The sequence below is a fragment of the Hemitrygon akajei genome, chromosome 2, assembly GCF_048418815.1.
Source record: "Hemitrygon akajei chromosome 2, sHemAka1.3, whole genome shotgun sequence".
NCBI lineage: Eukaryota > Metazoa > Chordata > Chondrichthyes > Myliobatiformes > Dasyatidae > Hemitrygon > Hemitrygon akajei.
Window position 1 is genome coordinate 161,665,698 of NC_133125.1, and position 23,954 is coordinate 161,689,651.

The 23,954-nt window shown below is 39.9% G+C and overlaps 1 protein-coding gene across 1 annotated transcript in view; it reads right to left on the reverse strand.

Annotated features, from left to right (window-relative positions):
* Positions 1-11,192, reverse strand: part of LOC140721245 (uncharacterized) — a 77,779-nt gene extending 66,587 nt beyond the window's left edge. The window contains exons 1-4 of the mRNA XM_073036098.1: positions 10,895-11,192; positions 9,941-10,231; positions 3,041-3,304; positions 1,965-2,078 (exon numbers count right to left, since the gene is read on the reverse strand). Of these exons, the coding sequence (XP_072892199.1) occupies positions 1,965-2,078; positions 3,041-3,304; positions 9,941-10,231; positions 10,895-11,192 (967 nt within the window). The remainder of the gene's footprint in view (positions 1-1,964; positions 2,079-3,040; positions 3,305-9,940; positions 10,232-10,894) is intronic.
* Between the last annotated feature and the right edge of the window lie 12,762 nt (positions 11,193-23,954).

Here is a 23,954-nt window from a genome sequence, read left to right on the forward strand (position 1 = left end):
CCCACTCACTGGATGTATTTTTAATGTTTTTTTTTTCACCATTCTCTATAAATTCTAGAGACTATCGTGCATGAAAATCCCAAGAGTTCAGCGGTTTCTGACATAATCAGACCATCCTATCTGGCACCAACAATCAGTCAAATTTACTTAGATCATATTTCTTCCCCATTCTCATGTTTTGTCTGAACAACTACTGAACCTCTTGACCATATTTGCCTGCTTTTATGCATTGAGTTGCTATTGCATGATTGGCTAATTAGATATTTGCATTAACAAGGAGGTGTACAGGTGTACCTAATAAAGTGGCCACTGAGTGCATTGTGCCAGGAACCCTTCCTGGACTCACCTAACAAGTTCTAGCCCATCTAGTTTCCCTGCACTAAGAACATGCCAATCAATATAAAAAAAATGAAGTCTTCCATGAAACAACCCTATTATTTTTGCATCTTTCCAAAATCAACTCCTCTGTGTCCTTAATGCTATTGGAGGGTCTGCAGAATACTCCCACTAGAATGATTGTTACCTTCCTTTTTCTAACTTCCACCCACACTGCATTAATAGAAGATCTTTCTATGACTTTTTCTGCAGCTGTAATAATATCCTTGATTAGCAATGGCACAATCCCACTTCTTTTACCTTCTTCCTTGTCTCTTTTGAAATATCTAAACCTGGAACATCCAGCAGACATACCTTTCCTTGTGACAACCAAGTCTCTGTAATGGCTACAATGTTGTAGTTTTCATGCTCTCAGTTCATTGCCCTTGTTCCTGATACTTCTTGTATTAAATTAAACACATTTCAATCCATCCAACGGACTATGTTTCTGCCATATTCACTGTCTATCGGGCCGCAAGGGTACTCTACACTATCTGGCTATTTTCCTTCCTTCTCCTGACAGTCACCCAGCTACTTGCCTCCTGCAGCTTGGGTGGCACTGCTTCCCTGTAGCACCCATCACCTCCTTTTTCTCAAAAATTCAATGTTAGAATTCAAAACTTCACTCAGAGGAGAAAATTATACACTTGAGATTGCATGGCCAGGCTTTGCTCTCACTCCATCTACAAACTTGAGATGATACAACTGTAGTGGGACAAATCTCAAGTGAGCTGGAGTACAGGAAGGAGATAACTAAGTGGCATGCTGTCATGACAACAATCTTTCCTTCACCATCAGCAAAACAAAAGAGATGGTCATTTACTTCAGGAATGAGGGTGGAGGGGGTATGTACATCAACAGTGTTAGCATCGAGAGGGTTAAGAACTTCAAGCTCCCAGGTGTACACATCATCTCTTGCTTGCCCTGATCAGACCACATTGACACCAAGGCCAAGAAACCTCATCAATATCTTTACTTCCTCAAGAGTCTAAAGAAATTTGGCATGTTCCCTTTGACTCACAACAATTTTTATCAATGCATCATTGGAAACATCCTATCTGGGTTTATTAAGGCTTGGTATGTCAGCTGCTTTGCTCAGCACATCACAGAAACAAACCTCCCTTCCGTAGACTCTATTTTCACTTTTTGTTGCCTCAACAAAGCAGCCAACATAATCAAAGACCCCTCCCACCCTGGACATTTTCTCTTCTCCTTTCTCTCTTCTTTCAAAAGCCTGAAAACACATACTGCCATTCTGAAGGACAGCTTCAATTCCACTGCTATGAGAATATTGAACAGATTTCTTGTAGGATAAAATGGATTCTTGACCTCAATCCACCTCACAATCTACCTCATTATCTACATCATCATGGCCTTGCATTGTCTGCCTGCCTGCACTTTTCAGTAACTGTAACACAGTATTATGCTTTCTGTTATTGATTTTCCCTTGGACTAACTACTTTGAGGTACATACGTGATGAAATTATCTGTACAGATGGCATGAAAAACCAAGATTTTCATTGTATATTGATGTATGTGACAATAATAAACCATATTACTAATTTAATCAATGGTATAATAGCAAATACCTTGTGTTTTTAATTTCCAGTCGTCCAGCAACATGGCTGGATGAAGGGATGCTGAACATATCACCAGTCCTGCAGTCAACACAAATACAACTATTGCATCATTATTGGAAAGGCCTGTAATTAAAAATAAATTCAAATGAATAAAAATGTAACAATACAAGACCATTAAAATTGCCAGATGTTGCAGCAACTAAACTGTCCTGGTCAGCTACTACAGGACAGGTAGACACAAGAGATTGGCAATGCTAGAATCTGCTGGAGGAACTCAGCAAGTTAGACAGCATCTATGTGGAGAAAGGAACTGCTGATGTTTCAGGTTGAAACAGGTACAGCATTTCAACACAAATGTCAACAATATCTTCCCTACCATTTACCATTCTCCTCTCTGCGCAAACATACATCCGCAACCCATTGAGTTCCTTCAGCAAATGCTTTGTTGCTGCAGGAAAAGGAATGTACTAACCCATGGCCAGTTTTGCCAATCTGTGACTTCAGAGCAGCACCAAATGGCTCAACTTGCCCTTGTAAAAAGCCACTGAATTGTTGTGCTGGCCAGAAATGGATAAACCTGGAGTTCTTTTCCAGAAGAAGTTATCAGAAAGCCTGACAGAGATATTTAAAATAACAAAGGATACATATACATTCGATAGACAGAGAATGATTCCAATGGTAGAGGGGTCAGCAATGAAGATGACCAGCAAAGAACAATAAAAGGAACATGAGGCCATTTTTAAAATATACTGTACACAGCTTGTGGATCTGATTTAGAATTCACCGATGGAGGTAATGAAAGTAGATTAAAATGTAATGTTGATAGATGGCAGGACAAGAATCTGAAAAAAAAGCAGTATTGTGGGGAGAGGATAAAGAGTGAAACTAGATGCATTGCTTTTTATATTGAATAGTACATTCCTGGTGAGCTGAATGACTTCTTCTGTGCTAAATTAAATGAACTTTATTAATTCAGCTTTTCCCATCTCTGTTGTGGTGCTGATTTACATAGTTTACATTCAAAAGCCCACCAATTGCATTTGTTCCCAAAGACTACCCTCAAAATATTCAGAAACAAAGCTTACCAATGAGAATTATGCTGCGATTTCCCCTGATGGAGCTGATGGGATTTTTGGCGACACAGGTATAGCTTCCACAGTCACTAACTAAAGCATGTTGGATAACAAGGGTCATGTTCCCATCTGTTAGTCGGTGTCGCTGGGAGATTTCCCCTCCATCTTTTTGCCATTGAAATTCATCAGCATCTCCATCAACATCACAGGTTAGCTGGACAGTGAATCCCAGGGAACTGTAGGAGTCTATGAATATCGATGCGTTTGACAGCTTTTCTAAAGGGGAAAACATTGTTACTGGACTAGAACAATACTGAATGAAATCCTGCTGCATGATATTGAATCAAATGTGTTTGAAAGGACTTGCATTATACAGTAAGTTCATACAAACCAAAGCTACAGACAAACTTAGGAATTAAGAGCAAAACCAAACCACTCAACCCTCCTTGCCCGTTTAACAAGATTATGGTTTACTGGAGCCCAATCTCCACATACCTATTGACCCCCAGGTAGCTCTTTGCCCCCTTGCTTATTCATTACCTTAAGAGTATTCAATTACTCCAAATTTCCTTCTTCAAAAAGGCAATGAAAAGCACCTAAGAAAAACGTTTGCCACAATGGGCTGTCAGCAGCGGTGGTGGAGGTGGAAACAATAGGGTCTTTTAAGAGACTCTTGGATGGGTACATGGAGCTTAGAAAAATAGAGGGCTATGGGTAAGCCTAGGTAGTTCTAAGGTAAGGACATGTTCGGCAGAGCTTTGTGGGCCGAAGGGCCCGTATTGTGCTGTAGGTTTTCTATGTCTCTATGTCTATCCTAAATGGGTATTTATTTTTAAATGATGACCCCTCATTCTAGAATCTTCCACAACTTTAATAGGGTCAATATGGCTGCAGCCATTCCAGAAAAGGGAGATGAGTGAACTTCAAGATTCACTGAAAGGGACTTAAAGAAACTCATGGAGCTAATAATCATGAAAGATGGACAGCATGTGGGAAGAAGTGAGAGTCCAGCTGAGGTGATAAATATCTAAGTCTGAAGATGACAAGATAACTGATAAAGGAATCACACATCACGAGCAAAAGTCATTCAGTTCAACTTGCCATTATGGCTCTAACACACCCTTCTTATTTCCCTAACCATCAATTGGACATTTTTCTCCAGTTCCTTGTTGATTATTAGAATCCAATCTGCTTCCAGCTTTAAAAATTATGATATTAAAAATTAATTCACATTTATAAGCAGCACTGTGAGTGAGGCCACACAACTAGAGACCCAGGTGGCATGACAAGCCCTGAATAATTGTTCTAATTCTGGTCAACCCCTTCTGCACCCTCCTAAAAGCTTCAAAAACTTCCTAAGATTGCAATGTCAGAGTTAGAATCAGTTTTAAAATCACCGGCATATGTCAAGAAATTTATTTTTTGCCTCAAATAAGTTCTCCAGCATAAGGTGTATTGCAACTAATAGTTTTCTGGAACCTTGCTTCTGTTTGCTGTTAAAGTTTTTTTCCTTGCTCTCCTCCCACCTCAAACCTTGCATCAATTGGAGCAGACCTAATTGAATATCCAAACAGGTTGGGTTCCAGTCACCAACAATGGCTCCAGCACTGCCTTAACAGTTCTCAATTCTACATTTTTTCCTTAAACTACCACAAGGCTTTATTTCTCCCTTTTGCTGCATTGTACTCAGGACACACAACTCTCATAACTTCAGCTTCCTCCATTCTGGCATCTTGCAAATTCCCAATTATTGGATCCAATATTGTTAGTTCCACTTACAAGCTCTGGAATTTACTCCCTGAACAACCTTACTCATATAACTCTTAAGATGACTTAGGAAGCCCAACAATCCGAACTTTTGACCATATTCTTAAATTATATTGTAACATGGAGGCAAAAACAAAAAGGGTTATGAATACAGAACTGAAAATGTTATACTTGAATGCACGTAATATATGGAATAAGGTAGATGATGTTGTACGGCGATTAGAGATTAGCAGGTACAACATTGTCGGAATCACTGCGTCATGGCTGAAAGAAGAACATAATATGCAGCTTAACATCCAAGGATACTGTGGTGAACTACATATCCCTGTCTGGACACGCCCCCCCTGCTGACTGCTCCTGTGGCTCCTCCCACGGACCCCGGTATAAAGGCAATTGGGTTCACCGCCCCGGCCTCAGTCTCCAGGATGCAGTGTGGTGGTCAATTGCTGCTTGTTCTTTCTTCCAGCCAATAAAATCCTATATCTCGCCTCACGTCTCCAAGAGTTATTGATGGTGCATCAGATACACATTGTATCAAAAGGACAGACAGGCAGGCAGTGACAGTGGGGTGACTGTGCTTGTTAAAAAAAAAGAAATTAAATCTTTAGAAAAGAGCTGACATAGGATCTGAAGATGGAGTATCTTTATGGGCTGAGTTCAGAAATTGCAAGGCTTAAAAGACCCTGATGGGAGTTATATACAGACTTCCAAATAGTAGCCAAATTTCAACAGAAAAAATGAAAAGGCATGTGAAAAGGACAATGTTACAATAGCACTGGGGGATTTCCAAATGCAAGTAGATTGGGAAAATCAGGTTGGTGCTGAATCCTAAGAGAAGGAAATTGTAGACAGTCTACTGATGGCTCTTTAGAGTAGCTTGTGGTTGAGCTCACGAGGGGAAAGGCAATTCTGGACTGGGTGTTGTATAACAAACAAAATTTGATTAAGGATCTTAAGGAAAAGGAACACTTAGGAAGCAACGATCATAATATGATAGAATTTGAGAGGGGTAAGCCAAAGTCCGATGTAGCAGTTTTACAGTTGAGTAAAAGGAATTATAGAGGCATGAGAGAGAAGCTAGCTAAAGTTGATTGCAAGAGGACATTTATAAGAATGATGACAGAGCAGCAATGGCTGGATGTTTTGGGAGCAATTCAGAAGCCGCAGGTTAGATTCATCCCAAAGAAGAGGAAGTATTCTAAGGGGAGAATGAAGCAAATGCAGCTGACATAGGAAGTCAGAGACAGCAGAAAAGTAAAAGAGAGGGCAAAGTTTTTCAATATAACAAAAATTAGTGGAAAAATAGATGATTGGGAAGCTTTTGAAGACCAAAAGAAGGCAACTAAAAAGCCATAAAGAGAGAAAAGATTAAATGTGAAGGTAAGCTTGCCAATAATATGTATAAAAGAGGATACAATAAGTTTTCAAAAATATATAAAGAGTAAAAGAGGGCTGAGAGTGGCTGTATGACCACTGAAAAATGATGCTGGAGAGGTAGTAATGGAGGACAAAGAAATGGCAGAGGAACTAAATCAGTATTTTATGTCAGTCTTCACTGTGGAAGACACAAGCAGTATGCCAGGAATTCAGGAATGTCATGTTGCTATTACTAAGGAGAAGGTATTTGGGAAACCTAAAGGTCTGAAGGTAGATAAATTGGCTGGAACAGATGGACTACACCTCAGGGTTCTGAAAGAGATAGCTGAAGAGATTGTGGAGGCATTAGTAATGATCGTTCAAGAATCACTGGATCCTAGAGTGATTCTGGAGGGCTGGAAATTTATAAATGTCACTTTACTCTTTAAGAAGGGAGGGAGGCAGAAGAAAGAAAATTATACTCCAGATATCCTGATTTCTATGGTTGGATTGATGTTGGAGTCCATCATTACAAATGAAGCTTCGGGGTATTTGGAGACACGTGATAAAATAGGTCAAAGTCAGCATAGCTTCCTTAAGGAAAAATCTTACCTGAAAATTTGTGGGAATTTTTTTGAGGTAATAACATATATGATAGACAATGGAGAGTCAGTGGACGTTATTTACTTGGATTTCCAGAGGGCTTTTAACAAGGTGTCACACATGAGGCTGCTTAACAAGACAAGAGCCCATGGTATTGCAGGAAAGATACGAGCATGGATAGAAGATCATGGAGCATGGATACTTCACTGACAGGCAGGAAGTAAAGAGGCCATTTCTGGTTGCCTGCCAGTGACTAGACGTGTTCCACAGGGATCAGTTTTAAGACTGTTACTTTTCACTTTATACATGAATGATTTGGAGATGGAATTGATGGCTCTGTGGTGAAGTTTGCAGATGATACGAAGACAGGTGGAGAGGCAAGTAGCGTTGTGGCAGCAGGGAGTCTGTGGAAGGACTTATACAGAAAGGGAGAATGGGTAAAGAAGTGGCAAATGAAATATAGTGTAGGGAAGTGTATGTTCATGAACTTTGATAGAAGAAGTAAAGGTGTAGACTGCTTTCTAAATGGGAAAGGAAATTCAGAAACCGGAGATGCAAAGGAACTTGGGAGTCCTTGTGCATGATTCGCTAAAGATTAACTCGCAGGTTGAGTCAGTGGTAAGGAAGACAACTGCAATGTTGGCATTCATTTTGAGAGATCAGAATATAAGAACAAGGATGCAAAGCTGAGGCTTCATAAGGCATTGTTCAGATTGCACCTGGAGCACTGTGAGTAGTTGGCTCATCACTCAACCGGGAACATCTACACTGCAATGATGCATACATCAGGATACTCATTATCCACTATGGTTCGGCATTCAATCCCTTCAGAACTAATCAATAAGCTTCAAGATCATGGCATCAATAGTTCCTTGTGCAATAGGATTCTTAATTTCCTCATTTACAGACCCCAGTCAGTTTGGATTGGCAACAACATCTCCTACGCAATCTCTGTCAGCACAGCTGCATCTCATGATGTGCATTTAGACCCCTACTCTGCTCGCTTTACACTTATGGCTTCACCTATTCTCATAAGGAATGATCTCCAACATCCTTGTAAATCTCCTCTGCACCCTCTCTGTAATATTCACATCCTTCCTGTAATGAGGTGACCAGAAATGAACACAGTACTCCAAGAAAGGTCTTATATAGCTTTAACATTACTTCATAGCTCTTGAACTCAATCCCACGGTTGATGAAAGCCATCACATCATACACCTTCACCTGCACAGCATCTTTGAGTGTCCTATGGATGTAAACCCCAAGACCTTGCTGATCCTTCACACTGCCAAGAGTCTTACCATTAATATTATATTCTGTCTTCAAATTTGACCTACTGAAATGAACCACTTCACACTTATCTGGGTTGAACCCCATCCGCCACTTCTCAGCCCGGTTCTGCATCCTATCAATGTCCCGCTGTAACCTCTAACAACCCTCCAGACTATCCACCACAACACCCCTAACCTTTGTGTCATCAGCAAACTTACTAACTCACCCTTCTATTTCCTCATCGAGGTCATTTACAAAAATCACAAAGAGGAGGGGCCCCAGAACAGATGCCTATGGAACACCAATGGTCACTGTCCTCCATGCAGAATACAAACCATCTACAACAATCCTTCTGTGATGGGGAGTATATTGACCAGTTGCATCGCAGCCTGATATGGAAACACCAATGCCCTTGAACAGAAAGTCCGCAAAAAGTAGTGGATACGACCCAGCTATCACAGGTAAAGACCTCCCTACCATTGAGGACATCTACATAGAGTACAGTCCCAGTGAAGCAGCATCCAACATCAAGGACCCCACGTCATGCTCTCCTATTGCTGCTGTGCCATCAAAAAGGTGGTACAGGAGCCTGAGGACTCTCACCACCAAATTCAGGAACAATTACTAAACCTCAACCATTAGGCTCTTGAATCAGCAAAGACAAAGAAATCTGCAGATGCTGGAAATTCAAGCAACACACACAAAAAATGCTGGTGAATGCAGCAGGCCAGGCAGCAGCTACTTGAGTCATTAGGAACAATTTCACCTAGCATCACTTGCCCCATCACTGAACCTTTTCTACAACCTATGGACTCAACTTTCAAGGACTGTACATATCATGTTCTCGATATTTATTGTTTATTTATTTATTATTATTATTATATCTTTTTTCTTTTCTTTTTGCACAGTTTGTTGTTTTTTCATCATTGGTTGTTAGACCGTCCTGTTGGGTGCAGTCTTTCTTGGATTCTATTATGGTTCTTGGATTGCTACATATGCCCACAAGAAAATGAATCTCAAGTTTGTACATGAATACATATATGTGCTTTGATAATAAATTTACATTGAACTTTTATTCCAGGAATGAAGGGGTATAGAGTTGTGTTTGATGGCTCTGGGCCTGTTCTCAATGAAGTTTGGAAGAATGAGGGGGGATCTCATTGAAGACTATTGAATACTGAATATTGATGAGTGGATGTGAGGAAGATGTTTTCTAGGACCAAAGAGCACAGCCTTAGAATAGACAGATGTCCATTTAGAACAGAGAAAAGGAGGAATTTCTTTAGCCAGTGGGTAGTGAATTTAAGGAATTCATTATCACGGGTGGCTATGGAGGCCATGTCATTGAGTATATTTAAATCAGAGGTTAAAAGGTTCTTGATTGATCAGGGAGTCAATGGTTACGGTGTGAAGGAAGGAAAATTAATTTGACAGGGATAATAAATGAGGCATGATGGAATGACAAAGCAAACCTGATGGGCTGAATTGTCTAATTCTGCTCCTAATGTATGTCTTATGGTCTTATAATCAACTTTCACATTAATTGTGATAAAGCCAAGATCATGCAGAATAGAAAAAGAGTAGCCTGCAGATGTAAAGGGAAATGAGAGGGCCAAGAACAGTCCGTGTTTTTGATCATTGGCTAACTTCAGAGACTGCTGCTGATGGTTCCCACCACACCACCCTCCACAACATGAAATTCCAACTCTTGGGTTTGACAGACATTGAATTTTCCCACCCATCTCCATGGGATGGGTGTTAACTGAACTGTTGTAATTGAATGTCAAGAATTTTACTACTTATCACATCGTGTGCTCTACTTAACCTTCAAAAGAAATGACCACCAATAATACTATGGCAGATTTGATGCTCACTGTTTCACCAATCATATCAAACAATGTAATGATTACCTACCAAAGATCAGCAGTTGTAATATTTTCATCTCTTGTTCATTCACAATAAAGCTGTAATTTCCTTGATCACCAGGTGTTAATCCATTTACAGTCAAAACCCCATTGGAAGTATTAAATTTTAAACGGGACTCAAACTGTTCACTATATTCTGTTGTCTTCTGATCTGGGACATGATGTAAAATGCTGTTGCCGATGAAAGTCCAAACAATTTCATTCTTGCTGGGATCAACTTCGAGCTCGGGATCCAGTAAAACTGATGAGTTAAGGATACCAATCACTTCTTTCATTTTTTCTGTTAACCAAATAAAAAAAAGTGCACTCATTTAGCTCATGGTGGCAGCTGAACACTGAAATGGAGTAACATGTGAAAACTACATGAATGAACATATTCTGCATGATAGATATTGTGAAACTATTTAGGACTGAACTCCACATAACTAGATTTGTATAATCAACTCAGTACAGGTGAAATTGCCAGAAAGAGCACAAAGGCTTAAGGAAATTTAGTTGAGTTCCAGCCAAAGCTCTTCACTGGTTCAGACTTTATTTCTCTTCTAAGCATGTGCTGATGTGCTGGAAATTTCCTACAGTTCTACTTTCATGTTCCTTTGTGCTCCCTCTATAAATTCCCTCACTAAGCCATGAAACTGACCACATCATGCACTGATCTCACCATACTAAAGGTTTTGTGTCTGTTCTATTCCTCCCTCCCAACTCTCTTCGTAACTTCTTCCATCTCACAAAATCTTTCATCACAATCCTAATGAACTCCTCTATGAGATGATATATGCATCATAGCCTTACCAACTGACTGAATGACTGCATTCAACATTGAATGTTGCAGCACTTAGTAGACAAGGCGTGCCTTCTCATTTCGTCTTTAACGGAAACAACAACCACAGATTCCATAGCAAGCAACTCATATGGTGCATCAACAACAAGTGGAACTACTCACCATGAAGAAACAATTGTATAACTTTGAGCTCTCGTCCATCCACAGTGAAGGTATAATCTCCTTGGTCACTGGCTTTTAAACTGTTTATCATCAGTCCACCAGAAGAAGCAAAAAACTGCGAACGGTTCTTGAACTGTTCACTTGGTTCCATGGTGAGACCTGGGATGTGATCCAAGACAATCTCAAGGCTTTTATTACTGCCGATGAAAGTCCAAAGAATTTCATTCTTGTTGGGATCAACTTTGATTTTAGGATCCAGCAAAACTGATGAACCAAGGATACCAATCACTTCTTCCATTTTATCTGATTAAGATATAAAGAAAATTCTCTATGGCAGTAATGAAACATAGAAATGGATAGCAAATTAGACAATAAAAATAATTAAGTACATGTTATATAAAGAGATATTGTAGAACTGTTCAGAGAGATTTCATGGTCTGACACAATGCTTAAATTTGTGATATTAATTCAATCAGACTAAATAGTCCCAATGTGTGTAAAGGGTCAGAGAAGTTAAAACAGAAAGTGGACTCATGTTTGTGCTTTTTCTGATCCTTTGAGCTGGTTTAAGATTCAGATTGCTCCAGACAGATACTGCTGATTGTGAGTATGTCTATAAAATCTTCTCTCAACCCTTACTGCAACAAACTAACAATCTCAGCTCCTGTTGCCATGTACCAGTTCTGGTGCATTCCCTCTACATCCTCCCCAAAGCTTTCACTCCGGTACTGCAGAGCCGAGAATTAGACAGAATACTCCAGCCCTCATATAAGTTCAGCATAACTTTTTACCTTTGTAATCTGTTCAGAAAGCCTAAAGTCTTTCTTCTGTGAACTCATCTCATAACCTTAGTCTTTTGAGCCATCATGTCTCCTGTTCCTTAAGCAGCCCACTAAGGAAACACTTAAAACACAAGGAACATCCAAGAAAAGTCTCCAAGCTTACTGAAAGTTAAATTCCCTACCTGTGGAAGCAGTTTTCCCTTAAGCAATGAATATCACATAAATTCAGAAACTCTCCATTAATTATCCTTTTCATGTTCTCTGCTAAATTCAGATAAAACTGGACCAAATTCTGGTAAATCCATTGGACACCTTCTCAAAGGCATGAACACAGCTTCCAGAGTACAACATATAAACACAAGAAATTCTGCAGATGCTGGAAATTCAAAGCAACACACACAGAATGCTGGAGTAACTCAGCAGGAACGCCTATAGAAGAGTCTTAGCCCAAAACAGACCATCTACTCATTTCCATAGATGCTGCCTGACTTGCTGAGATCTTCCAGCATTTTGTGTGTGTTGCTCTCAGAGTACAATGCCTAGTACTGGACAATACTCTAGTTGAGAACTAATTGGATTTATGCAACTTCCCTGCTTCTGTTTCTGTTAAAATGCATTCCTCCTTAACCTCTACCTCAAACCCTTCATCAACTTAAGCTGACCCAAGACTCTAATGTTATACCTGAACTGGCCAGGTCTCAATGCTTATTACACTACATTGGTTCCTAGTTTGGATGTGTATTGACTTCAAAAAATTCAATTCATCATCTCATTTTCATTTCTCCCTTTTTCTGCACTCAAAAACCCATGAACTCCAATTTCTTCCATTCTGGCCTCCTAGGCATTCCTAAACTTTATTTCCTTTCCAGTTTTTCTCTGTGCTCTTGGCCTTTAAAATCCCATATCTGAACTCTGCTGTCCGTCCCAAAAATCTTTTGATCACTCTCTGATAACTCAACTTCAGAATGTCTGCTGTGAACTCTGAGTTACTTTTTCTAAAAATAAACATAATTCCAGAAAACATATACAGGTAATACAATAATTATATTAGCGTATTCTAATTAAGTCAGCGTATTCTAGTGTTATTAGCTCAACAGATTAATTAACTTGACACATTCTATCACAAATCACCAATGCTATTCATGTAACACACACAAAATGCTTCTGCAACCCAGCAGGCCAGGCAGTATCAATGGGAAAGAAAGCATAGCCGACATTTCTGGCTGAATCCCTTCGGTTTCAGACAGAGCTGATCTATGTCTTCTTACATGTACCTGGGGATCAGCCCATAGTTCAGAGTCCTCTGATAAGCAATTGCTTGAGACAAACCTTGGCAAGGACCCTTGCATCCTTTAACAGACCTTCTTTGTGAACACACGGCTCACAAAGAGACAGACGATTATATCATATCATCACAGCTGTCTTGAGGGCAGCGTGAATGGAGGAGGACCCTTTCACTGTTAACCCAACAAACTGTTGGTACTTGTTTGCAAATTCTAGCAATGACACATTCTGCCAAATGTTTGATAACCTGCATCCCACAGAATATATTGTGTCCTTATTGTTCCATACTGAATAGAATCAAATAGATTAACATTCAACTGTTTCCCTGCAGAGTTGTTCTAATATATGAGAGATACAGTGGTGTGTCAAAGTCCAAATGAATAGAACATTGTGCAGCACCAAGGACAAGACCATCCTTTGTAAAACTGGGGCAAGTAGTATTTGCATACTCTGATTCTATGCACAGCTTGATATAGCCACACACAAAAACAACCATCAGGATGAGGTCAATTTTGGATACACTTTATTCCCACTTTCTGGAGGCACTTTGTCTAGACCTGGAACATCAGATGAAATGGAATATAGCTGAGATGATTGGCACATTAGAAGGATGGAATAGAGTCACAGAATCATAGGAAAATACAGCACACAAACAGGCCCTTTGGCCCATGTGGTCCATGCTGAACCATTTAAGCTGCCTAGTCCCATTGACCAACACCCAGACCGTGGCTTTCCATACCACTATCATCCATGTACCTATCCAAACTTCGCTTAAATGTTGAAATCAAGCCTGCGTGTACCATTTGTGCTGGTAGCTCATTCCATACTCTGAATGATGAAGTTTCCCCTCATGCTCCTGTTAAGATTTTTACCTTTCACCCCAACCTATGACATCTAGTTGTAGTCCCACCCAAGCTCAGCGGAAAAAGTCTGTTTTCCCTATCTGTACCCCTCATAATTTTATATACATTTATACCTTCCCTCAATCTTCTACCTTCCAAGAAATAAAGTTCTAACCTATTCAATCTTTCCTTATAACTCAGGTCCTCCATTAACATCCTTGTAAATTTTCTCTGTACTCTTTTAACTTCACTTACATCTTTCCAGTAGGTAGTTGACCAAACTACACACAATACTCCAAATTAGGCCTCACTAATATCTTATACAACTTCAACATAACATCCCATCTCCTATACTCAATACTTCAATTTAAAAAGGCCAAATTACGAGAAGCTTTATTTAACCACCTATCAACCTGTGACACAACTTTCAGTTAATTATGCCAGTGATGCCCTCTCCACCACTGAGCACATCCACATGGAGTGTTGTTGCAGGAAAGCAGCATCCATCATCAGGGGCCCTCACCACCCAGGCCATACACTCTTCTCACTGCTGCCATCAGGAAGATGGTACAGGAACCTTAGGACTCACACCACCAGGTTCAAGAATAGTTATTATCCCACATCCATCAGGCTCTTGAACCAAAAGGAATAGCTTCACTTGCCCCATCATTGAAATACTCCCACAACCCATGGATTCACTTTGAAAGACACTTCATCTTGTATTCCTGATATTTATTGGTTATGCATTTATTATTATTATTTGTTTTCTTTTTGTATTTGCACAGTTTGTTGTCTTTTGCACACTGGTTGAACACCCAGTTGGCGTGGTCATTCACTGATTTTATTATAGCTATTATTCTATTATGGATTCATTGAGAATACCAAAAGAATATGAACTTCAGAACTGTCGAAAATGAGGCCATAGAAATAATAGTGAGGTACAAGAAGATGGCGGATGAACTTGTTACGCCTGCAGCCCCCTCCTTTTTGCGAATGGCAGGATCGCTATTGATTTGGGTCAGGAGACCCAGGAAATGAGAGAGAGACGTTTAGAATGTCTTGACCCCCCCGGCGATATAAAGCTATGGGAAACGGCCATTATCTCTTGGAGACGGAATTGTGTATTAAAATACTGTGCTTTGTGGAAGCCCTCAGGCAAAGTGGGCTGGTTGGTGGAGGGATTGCATCATCCCAACCTGATTGACATCTGAGACCCTGTGAGTCAGGATAAAAGAGGGTCTGTGGGAACTGCCCCTCAGACGCACCAGAAGAAACGCTAGCGATCCCGTAATAGCGAAAGCCGGTGGGAAGGTCACGTGCGTCCGTTTCCATTTGCCCCGGAATCGGTGGCCTTTACCACGGAAGAACGGTTTTTAGCTAACAACGGGGAAATCAACTCCCAACGACTCTCGAAGGATTGACATCATAAAAGGAATGGGCAAGTTTTAACCCGTCTTTCTCTCCAACCAACAAGGCTGCAGCCTACAGCTTGGCTGAACTAAAGTGACTTTTATATTTCCATCAGACAATACATTATCCCCTAGACAACGATAGAGCTATTTCTTATTGATTATTATTATACCCGCGCTTTTAGATTTAGTATTGACGAAGTATATTATCTGTATGCTTGCATTGATATTATTTTGTGTATTTTTATCAATAAATACTGTTAAAAATAGTACCATCAGACTTCAACAGACCTCTCTATCTTTGCTGGTAAGTGACCCAGTTACAGGGTACGTAACAAACTAAATGAGTATTTTGTATCAGTCCTCACTGTGGAAGACACAAGCAGTGTGCTGGAAGTTGAAGGGTGTGAGGGAGAAGGAGCGAGTGCAGTTACTATTACAAGGGAGAAGGTGCTCAAAAATCTGAAAGACTTAAGGATACATAAGTCACCCAGACCAGATGAACTGCATCCTAGGGTTCAGAAAGAGATAGCATCAGAGATTGTAAAGACCTTTCAAACATCATTGGACTGTGGCAAGGTTCCAGAGGACTGGAAAATTGTAGAAGTCACCCCACTCTTTAACAAAGGATGGAGGCAGAAGAAAGGAAATTATAGACCAGTTAGCTTGACCTCAGTGGTTAGAAAGGTGTTGGAGTCAATTGTTAAGGATGAGATTATGGAGTTCTTGGTGACATGGGACAACATAGGACAAAGTCAGCATGGTTTCCTTAAGGAAAAATCTTGCCTGATTAATCCGTTGGAATTCATTGAGGAGAATGCAAGTAGGATAGATAAAGGGGATGCAGTGGAAGTTGTATATTTGGACTTTCAGAAAGCCCTTGACAAGATGTCACACATGAGACTCCTTACCAAGTTAAGAGCCCATGGTATTACACGAAAGTTACTGGCATGGTTAAAGCATTGGCTGATTTGTAGGAGGCAGTGAGTGGAAATAAAAGGATCCTTTTCTGGTTGGATGCTAGTGACAAATGGTGTTCTGCATGGGTCAGTGTTGGGACCACTTCTTTTTATGCTGTATATCAATGATTTAGATGATGGAATAGATGGCTTTGTTGCCAAGTTTACAGATGATACGAAAGATTGGTGGAGGGCAGGTAGCGTTGACGTAGTTAGGGTAGGATGCAGAAGGACTTAGACAGTTTAGGAGAATAGGCAAGAAAATGGCAAATGAAATACAATGTCGGAAATGCATGGTGATGCACTTTGGCAGTAGAAATGTGCGGACTATTTTCTAAACGGAGAGAAAATACAGGAATCTGAGATGCAGAGGGACTTGGGACTCTTTGTGCAGAATACCCTGAAGGTTAACTTGCAGGTTGAGTCTGTGGTGGGGAAGGCAAATCCAATGTTAACATTCATTTCAAGAGGACTAGAATACAAGAGAAGGGAATGCTGAGGCTTTAAAGGGCACTGGTGAGGCTTCACTTTGAGTTTTGGGCGCCTCAAGAAAAGGTGTGCTGGTATTGGAGATGGTTTAGAAGAAGTTCACAAGATGATTCTGGGAATGAAAGGTTTATCATATGAGGAACATATAATGGTTCTGGGTCTGTACTCACTGGAATTTAGAAAGATGAGGGAGGATTTCATTGAAAACTTTTGAATGTTGAAAGGCCTAGATAGAATAGATCTGGAAAGGATGTTTCCCATGGTGGGGGAGTAGAGGCACAGCCTCAGGGTAGAGGGACATCCATATAAAAGAGATGAGAAATTTCTGTAGCCAGGGGGCAGTGAATTTGTGGAATTTGTTACCACAGGCAAATGTAAAGGCCAGGTTGCTGTATGTATTTAAGGCACAGCTTGATAGGTTTTTGATTGGACACCGCACCAAAGGCTATGGGGAGGCAGCTGGGGAGTGGGGCTGAAGAAGGGAAGAAAAGGATCAGCTATGATTGAATGACAGGGCAGATTTGATGGGCCAAATGGCCGAATTCTGCTCTTATATCTTATGGTCCTATGTAAATGGTGACATAAATGTAATTTAATAACATATTCACTTTGAGCTTTGAACAAAAAGAAGCAAGTGGGGCAAAAATGTAGAAATAGATCATTAGTTAACTTCAGAAAGAAGACTAAAGAGAATTTTTTAAATAAAAATTAAACCACCTTGAATTGCTATTGAATTGATATCTAGAAGCCTGAACTAATAGATTGGAACCTGACTTGGCAGTTGTAGAATTTAAAGTGTGGCACAGTAGCATAGTGGTTAGCGTAACACAGTGTCCGCTGCAAGAATGGGATTCAATTCCCATGCTGTCCATAAGGAGTTTGTACAATCTCCCTGTGACTGCATGTGTTTCCTCTCATATTCTGAAGATATATGACAAAGGACAGTGAGTTGTGGGCATGTATATTAGTGCCAGAAGTATGCTGACATTTGTTGGCCGCCAGTACAAACCTTGCTGATTTGCTTTGACACAAATGACTCAATTCTCTGTAGATTTTCATTACACATGACAAATAAATCTTTTCAGGTAATACCAGGAATGGTGGCAAAGAAAGTACTGGAGTTCCATAACTATTTCTCTGATTAACTTTTGCACTCAGTGAAGGAAGTATACAAGCTAACTATGACAGTTCTAATGTAGGTGAGCTACATCCACTGTAGAATTTCCATCCATAATATAGGCTCAATCATTCTTTATATACCAACATGGCCTAACACACTGGAAACTTCCTTTCCCAAGCATTTCACAGATTTTCTATTCCTTTGCTTGTTTCTCTCTCTCAACTACCCTCTTGAACCTTTCATCAAATGACATCATCAACATTTTATCACAAAGGCAACTCCGGCCTCACTCTTTCAGAAATTCCCTCTGTCCAACCCCTCCCTCTCCACTATCTCTTCAACAATCTCTATCTCACAAGTGTAGCAATGGGCGTTCAATCAAATCCTGTGGATTCCTCCATAAGATGGTAGAAAGATGAGAACCATGGAGATTGATGACATGCTGCATTCAATACCTAATATTACAGAGTTTATTTTACCAGCTGAGGTTTCCACTTAGCCTTTAGTGGAAACAACAAATACAGATTCTGGCACATTCTGCAGCATTTCACATGCTTCATCATAAATAAGCAAAATTTCTTATCAATGACAAGCAGTTGTATTATTTTCAACTCTTTGCTATCCACAGAATAAGTGTAAATTCCTTCATCACTGGCTTCCAATTGATTTATCATCAGCGCACCATTAGCAGCATTGAATTGTAAACGGTTCTTGAACTGTTCACTTGGTTCCAATGTGGTGACACCTGGGATGTGATCCAAAATAACATCATGGCTTTTGTTGCTGGCTTTGAAAGTCCAAAGGATTTCATTCTTGCTGGAATCAACAGTGATTTCAGGATCCAGTAAAACTGATGAACCAAGGACACCAACCACTTCTTCCCTTTCAGCTGATTAGAAAAAAAGAAAACAATCATTTAAACTATAGAGGTAGAAAAACACAAAACCAGAGCAAGAAATGAGACAATTACAGGACATAAGTATGCAGTCCATTACATATTATGGGATTACTTACTGGAACTCAGGCACATGGCTACAACATGTTTTCTCTAAATGATATGGGTAAGACCAACTACTTATTCAGTAATTGATCCTATCCATTTCATTCAGAAAATTATGTGAGCAAGTGCAAAAAGGACAGGGGAGTTTAAATACAAATGAGTAACAGCAAGAACTACCCTTCTTCCTGCTTTCATTCACACTACACATGGATCAAGATTCTGTTTTCCCCAATCAGTTTCTGCTAAAAGTAAACACCTCTGCTGTGACTGTGACTAAGCCACTGTGACTAAACCAGATGAAGCTGTTGGATATAAAAGTCATTACTGATGATGACAAACGGGCATTCTCTTGGAAAGCCTCTAGGTGGAGTCTCCCAAACTCAAAGTATATCACATTCTTATACCCTTAAGTTCAAAGGTAACAGCGGGTGATTTAATACAATTTCCAAATCGTTACAATAACATTGTTTACTTCATTATTTTGTTTCTGATAAATGGTTCCCTTTGGCAGTGGAATACATATTCACAGAATAATTGATAAGACACCTCTGAAGATTCAAACACCTTTTTGGGACAAACTAATTCACAAAGATTGTCTCAAAGCTTCTGTGGACAGAGAACCAGATGCCCAAGATTAGTGTTTTGAGGACTGGCTCTTGGTGCACAAATATCCTGGTTATTGCTAATGGAAATAACCATATGACCATGGTTATAAGTTCAGTGACAAAATTTAGTCTGATCCGGCAGTCCTCCTTGATCTCTACAAGAAGGGTGTAAAATATCAAGCCGTATATGCCTTGTTTGACAAAGACCTTGGCTGTTATGCATGGCTGATGCAGACAAGATTGTCTCATAGCCACATCACTTCACAAACTATATCTTCAAAATTAAAAGTTTAAAGTAAATTTATTAGCAAAGTACATATCTGTCACCCTAAACAACCCTGAGATGAATTTTCTAGAGGGTATATTCAATAAATCCATAACAGAATAATAACCATAATAGAATCAATCTTGAATAGCCAGCTCCCTGCTATGGGACAGCAGCTCCAGCTTTGCAGAAATCTCTTAACTCAAAGCTGATTACTGCTTTTAATTTACATTCAAATGTGTTTTGTTTGGTTAGACTGGTTGGTTCATGTCTGTATTATTACCCACTAATCCTACTCAGTAAATCCAAAAAGATATTCTATGGCTGACAATTCCCTAATAACCTCCAACAGAAATTTAGGTGAACATCTCTGTGCCAAATTGCAAAGCTAATTTTCTTCTCTCTGAATGTGGATTAGTAATCCTCATCCATGGAACTATTCTGATAAATCTCCTCTGTATCCCTCTCCAAAGCCTTCACATCCTTTCAATTGAGCTCACAATTGGACATAATACTCCAGCTGGCCTGGAATTTTACTTTGGCTTAACATAACTTCCTTGGTTTTGTATTTTACATATAAAACCCAGGATCTTCCAAACATCCAAAAATAGGTTTGTTAGCCCATTTTACCACCTTTCTACCACTAGACCTCTAAATGCATATTATTTCTGGAACTGCAACATTTAGAGTCAGGGTTGTGAAAGCATAGTGTGATGAGCAAACCAGAATTGACCCCCCCCCCATGAACTAAGCTGCTAATGAGAGGGGGGGGGGGGTGGAAGTGTCCAGTGCAGATGAGAGAGAGAGACAAGATTTAATATTATGACTCCTCAGCTGATTATTTACCTTTGCTCCAACGACACTTGCCTGCTTGTTAAGATTCCAGCAGAACAGCAGGGAGGAGCCGGTTGATGGACAGCCAGTGTCCAGCATGTGGAGATAAAAAGCAGGTCTGCTAAGACACAGGGAGACACACCACGGGACACTGAACGAGCTTTGTGCACCCACATGAAGGTGGGGGTTTTGGAGGATCGATTCAGGGAATCGATCAGTGGCTCACAGTGTGTAAAGGTGTAGATAGATAGATAGATAGATAGATAGATAGATAGATACTTTATTCATCCCCATGGGGAAATTCAACTTTTTTTTTTCCAATGTCCCATACACTTGTTGTAGCAAAACTAATTACATACAATACTTAACTCAGTGAAAAATATGATATGCATCTAAATTACTATCTCAAAAAGCATTAATAATAGCTTTTAAAAAGTTCTTAAGTCCTGGCGGTTGAATTGTAAAGCCTAATGGCATTGGGGGAGTATTGACCTCTTCATCCTGTCTGAGGAGCATTGCATCGATAGTAACCTGTCGCTGAAACTGCTTCTCTGTCTCTGGATGGTGCTATGTAGAGGATGTTCAGAGTTTTCCATAATTGACCGTAGCCTACTCAGCGCCCTTCGCTCAGCTACCAATGTTAAACTCTCCAGTACTTTGCCCACGACAGAGCCCGCCTTCCTTACCAGCTTATTAAGACGTGAGGCGTCCCTCTTCTTAATGCTTCCTCCCCAACACGCCACCACAAAGAAGAGGGCGCTCTCCACAACTGACCTATAGAACATCTTCAGCATCTCACTACAGACATTGTATGACGCCAACCTTCTAAGGAAGTACAGTCGACTCTGTGCCTTCCTGCACAAGGCATCTGTGTTGGCAGTCCAGTCTAGCTTCTCGTCTAACTGTACTCCCAGATACTTGTAGGTCTTAACCTGCTGCACACATTCTCCATTAATGATCACTGGCTCCATATGAGGCCTAGATCTCCTAAAGTCCACCACCATCTCCTTGGTCTTGGTGATATTGAGACGCAGGTAGTTTGAGTTGCACCATATCACAAAGTCCTGTATCAGTTTCCTATACTCCTCCTCCTGTCCATTCCTGACACACCCCACTATGTCCAGTAGGGAACTGTTTGTGTGTCCACCCTCGCCTGGGGGACAGGTTCACCACTGAAGAACAGTCATACGTGGTATGGTCATAGTCGGTGACCACAACAGAAAGACAACGGGAAGATCGACAGCAACGGCATCACCTCTCATCACCTCTCTCACTCTCTCTCCAAAGATTCTTAAACAACTACCTCGACCTGAACTGAACTGAACTCTGCATCATATCGTAAGACTGTATCCATTTACCCCAAGCTCTGAAAGAGCCTGGTTTTGGTTCCTATTTCCACACTTCTGTATATATCATTGCTAACCTGTTTCATATATTTGCATTTTAGAGTACTGTATTGCTTAGTTTACTGATAAACACTATTAGTTACAGTAATACCAGACTCCAACGTGTTTTCCATTTCTGCTGGTTTGGTAACCCAGTCAGGGGTACATGACAATAGAAACAGGCCTTTGAGCCTACCGAATCTTTGTCAAATATCAGACCTGTTGATACTATTATATTTAATTTGACTTTGCTGTATTAATTTCATACCCCTTGCTCATATGACTACCTGTCAAGGTGCCTTAGAAATTATTACTGTTTCTGCCTCCACCACCTTGTCTGGCAGCTCATTTCTGATATTACCTGTTCTCTGTGTGAAAATAAAATCTCCTAACTCAGTATCCACTCAGTGTTTTAAGATATAATATGCTATCAAAAAGACAAACTGTGCCCAAAATTAGACAGGACTAAAGACAAAGCTCTTTTCCAAGAAGAAAACAATGGAGAGAAAGAAAACCTAACAATTTTCTGCATTAAATAAGTGAGAAAGGAAAACAGACACAACAACAGACCCAAATGCAACCTTCAAATCTCGTTTCATACAGAGCAGGAATATTGAGATGAACTGTTGCATTTCTTTGCTATAAACAACTTCAATGATGAAAACAAATGGAGATCTTAATTCGGTCATAGATGAAACTCTTCCATTATATATTAATGAGAGATCACTGAGGCTGGAGAAACTCTGTAATAAAATAATGAATTGTTGGATATGTTGAAGAATCACTGTGATTGTGATCCAAAGCTAAATGAGATCCTACAAATTTGAAGTTTGATTCACTGGGATGTACCCAAGTGAATGATGTTACCACAAGACTGTGATAATAGCAACACACTCTCATAGATGCTAAAAGTGAGATCAGTATGTGGAATCAATAATAACCACAATCAGAGGTGGTTTTTAATCAGAAAGAAATCTAACCTTTGAGAGTGTAATGAAAATTACCCAAATTGTGGACATGGTAAATAAAACAATCAGTAATGACAAGTAACTCAAGATTCGAGTAATTTTAATATAAACCAATGCATAAATTATATACCTTGAGATTTGTTTGCTTATAGGCAGCCACAAAGCAAGAAACCTGAAGAACCTGGGCAATGGTTATTGTATGCACAGATTCTCCCATCTCAGCCACTGAAGATTGTAACTCCCCAAAGTTGTCATAGGTCTCTTGGTGACCTCCCTCACTAGTCCCCTTTCTTGCACAGCCACTCAGTTTTTGAGGATATCCTGCTCTAGGCAGATTTACAGCTGATCCCTATTCTTTCCATTTCTTGATGATTGATTAAACTGTACTCCAAGGAGGGGTGTATGGGGTGACAGTGAGTAGTCCTAAGTCCGAATCGAACCAGCTCCCTTGTATGCTCTTCATCCGTGCTGGGTTGAGGGTCAAACTAGCAACTTAACCTCATAGAAAGTACTAATGGTGTCGAGGTCTTCATCGATGACGATGGACAAACTTTACTCCAAGGAATACTCAGTGACTTGGAAATTTTCTAGTATCCATCTCCTGTCACATGCTTTTCAATAACCCTTTCGCAGAGTTGCTAGGAGTGTTTTTTTGTCTTCATGGTGTAGGCTTTGCCAGGATACTGACACCAGCAGATGGACCTTCCAGATACAGGTGTACTTTTACTACAAACAGTTGAAACACCTTGACTGCACACAGGTCTCCAAAAACAGATCTCCATCTAACTATTTATGTGACTTCTAAAACTAATTGGCTGCACCAGTGATGATTTGGTGTGTCATATTAAAGGGGGTGAATACTTATGCAATCAATTATTTTGTATTTTATATTGTAATTAGTTCAGATCACTTTGACATGTAAGTGTCTTTTTCTGTTGATCAGTGTCAAAAAAGCTAAATTAAAATCACTGTGATTCAATGTTGTAAAACAATAAAACATTTGTTAATAATTAGTATATATTTACAGTTGCTTTGAAGAAAACCTGTTCCACATTTTATGGATGTCCACACAGGACCTGGTTGATAATTTTTTCTTCTCGCTTGCCTTAATATTAATA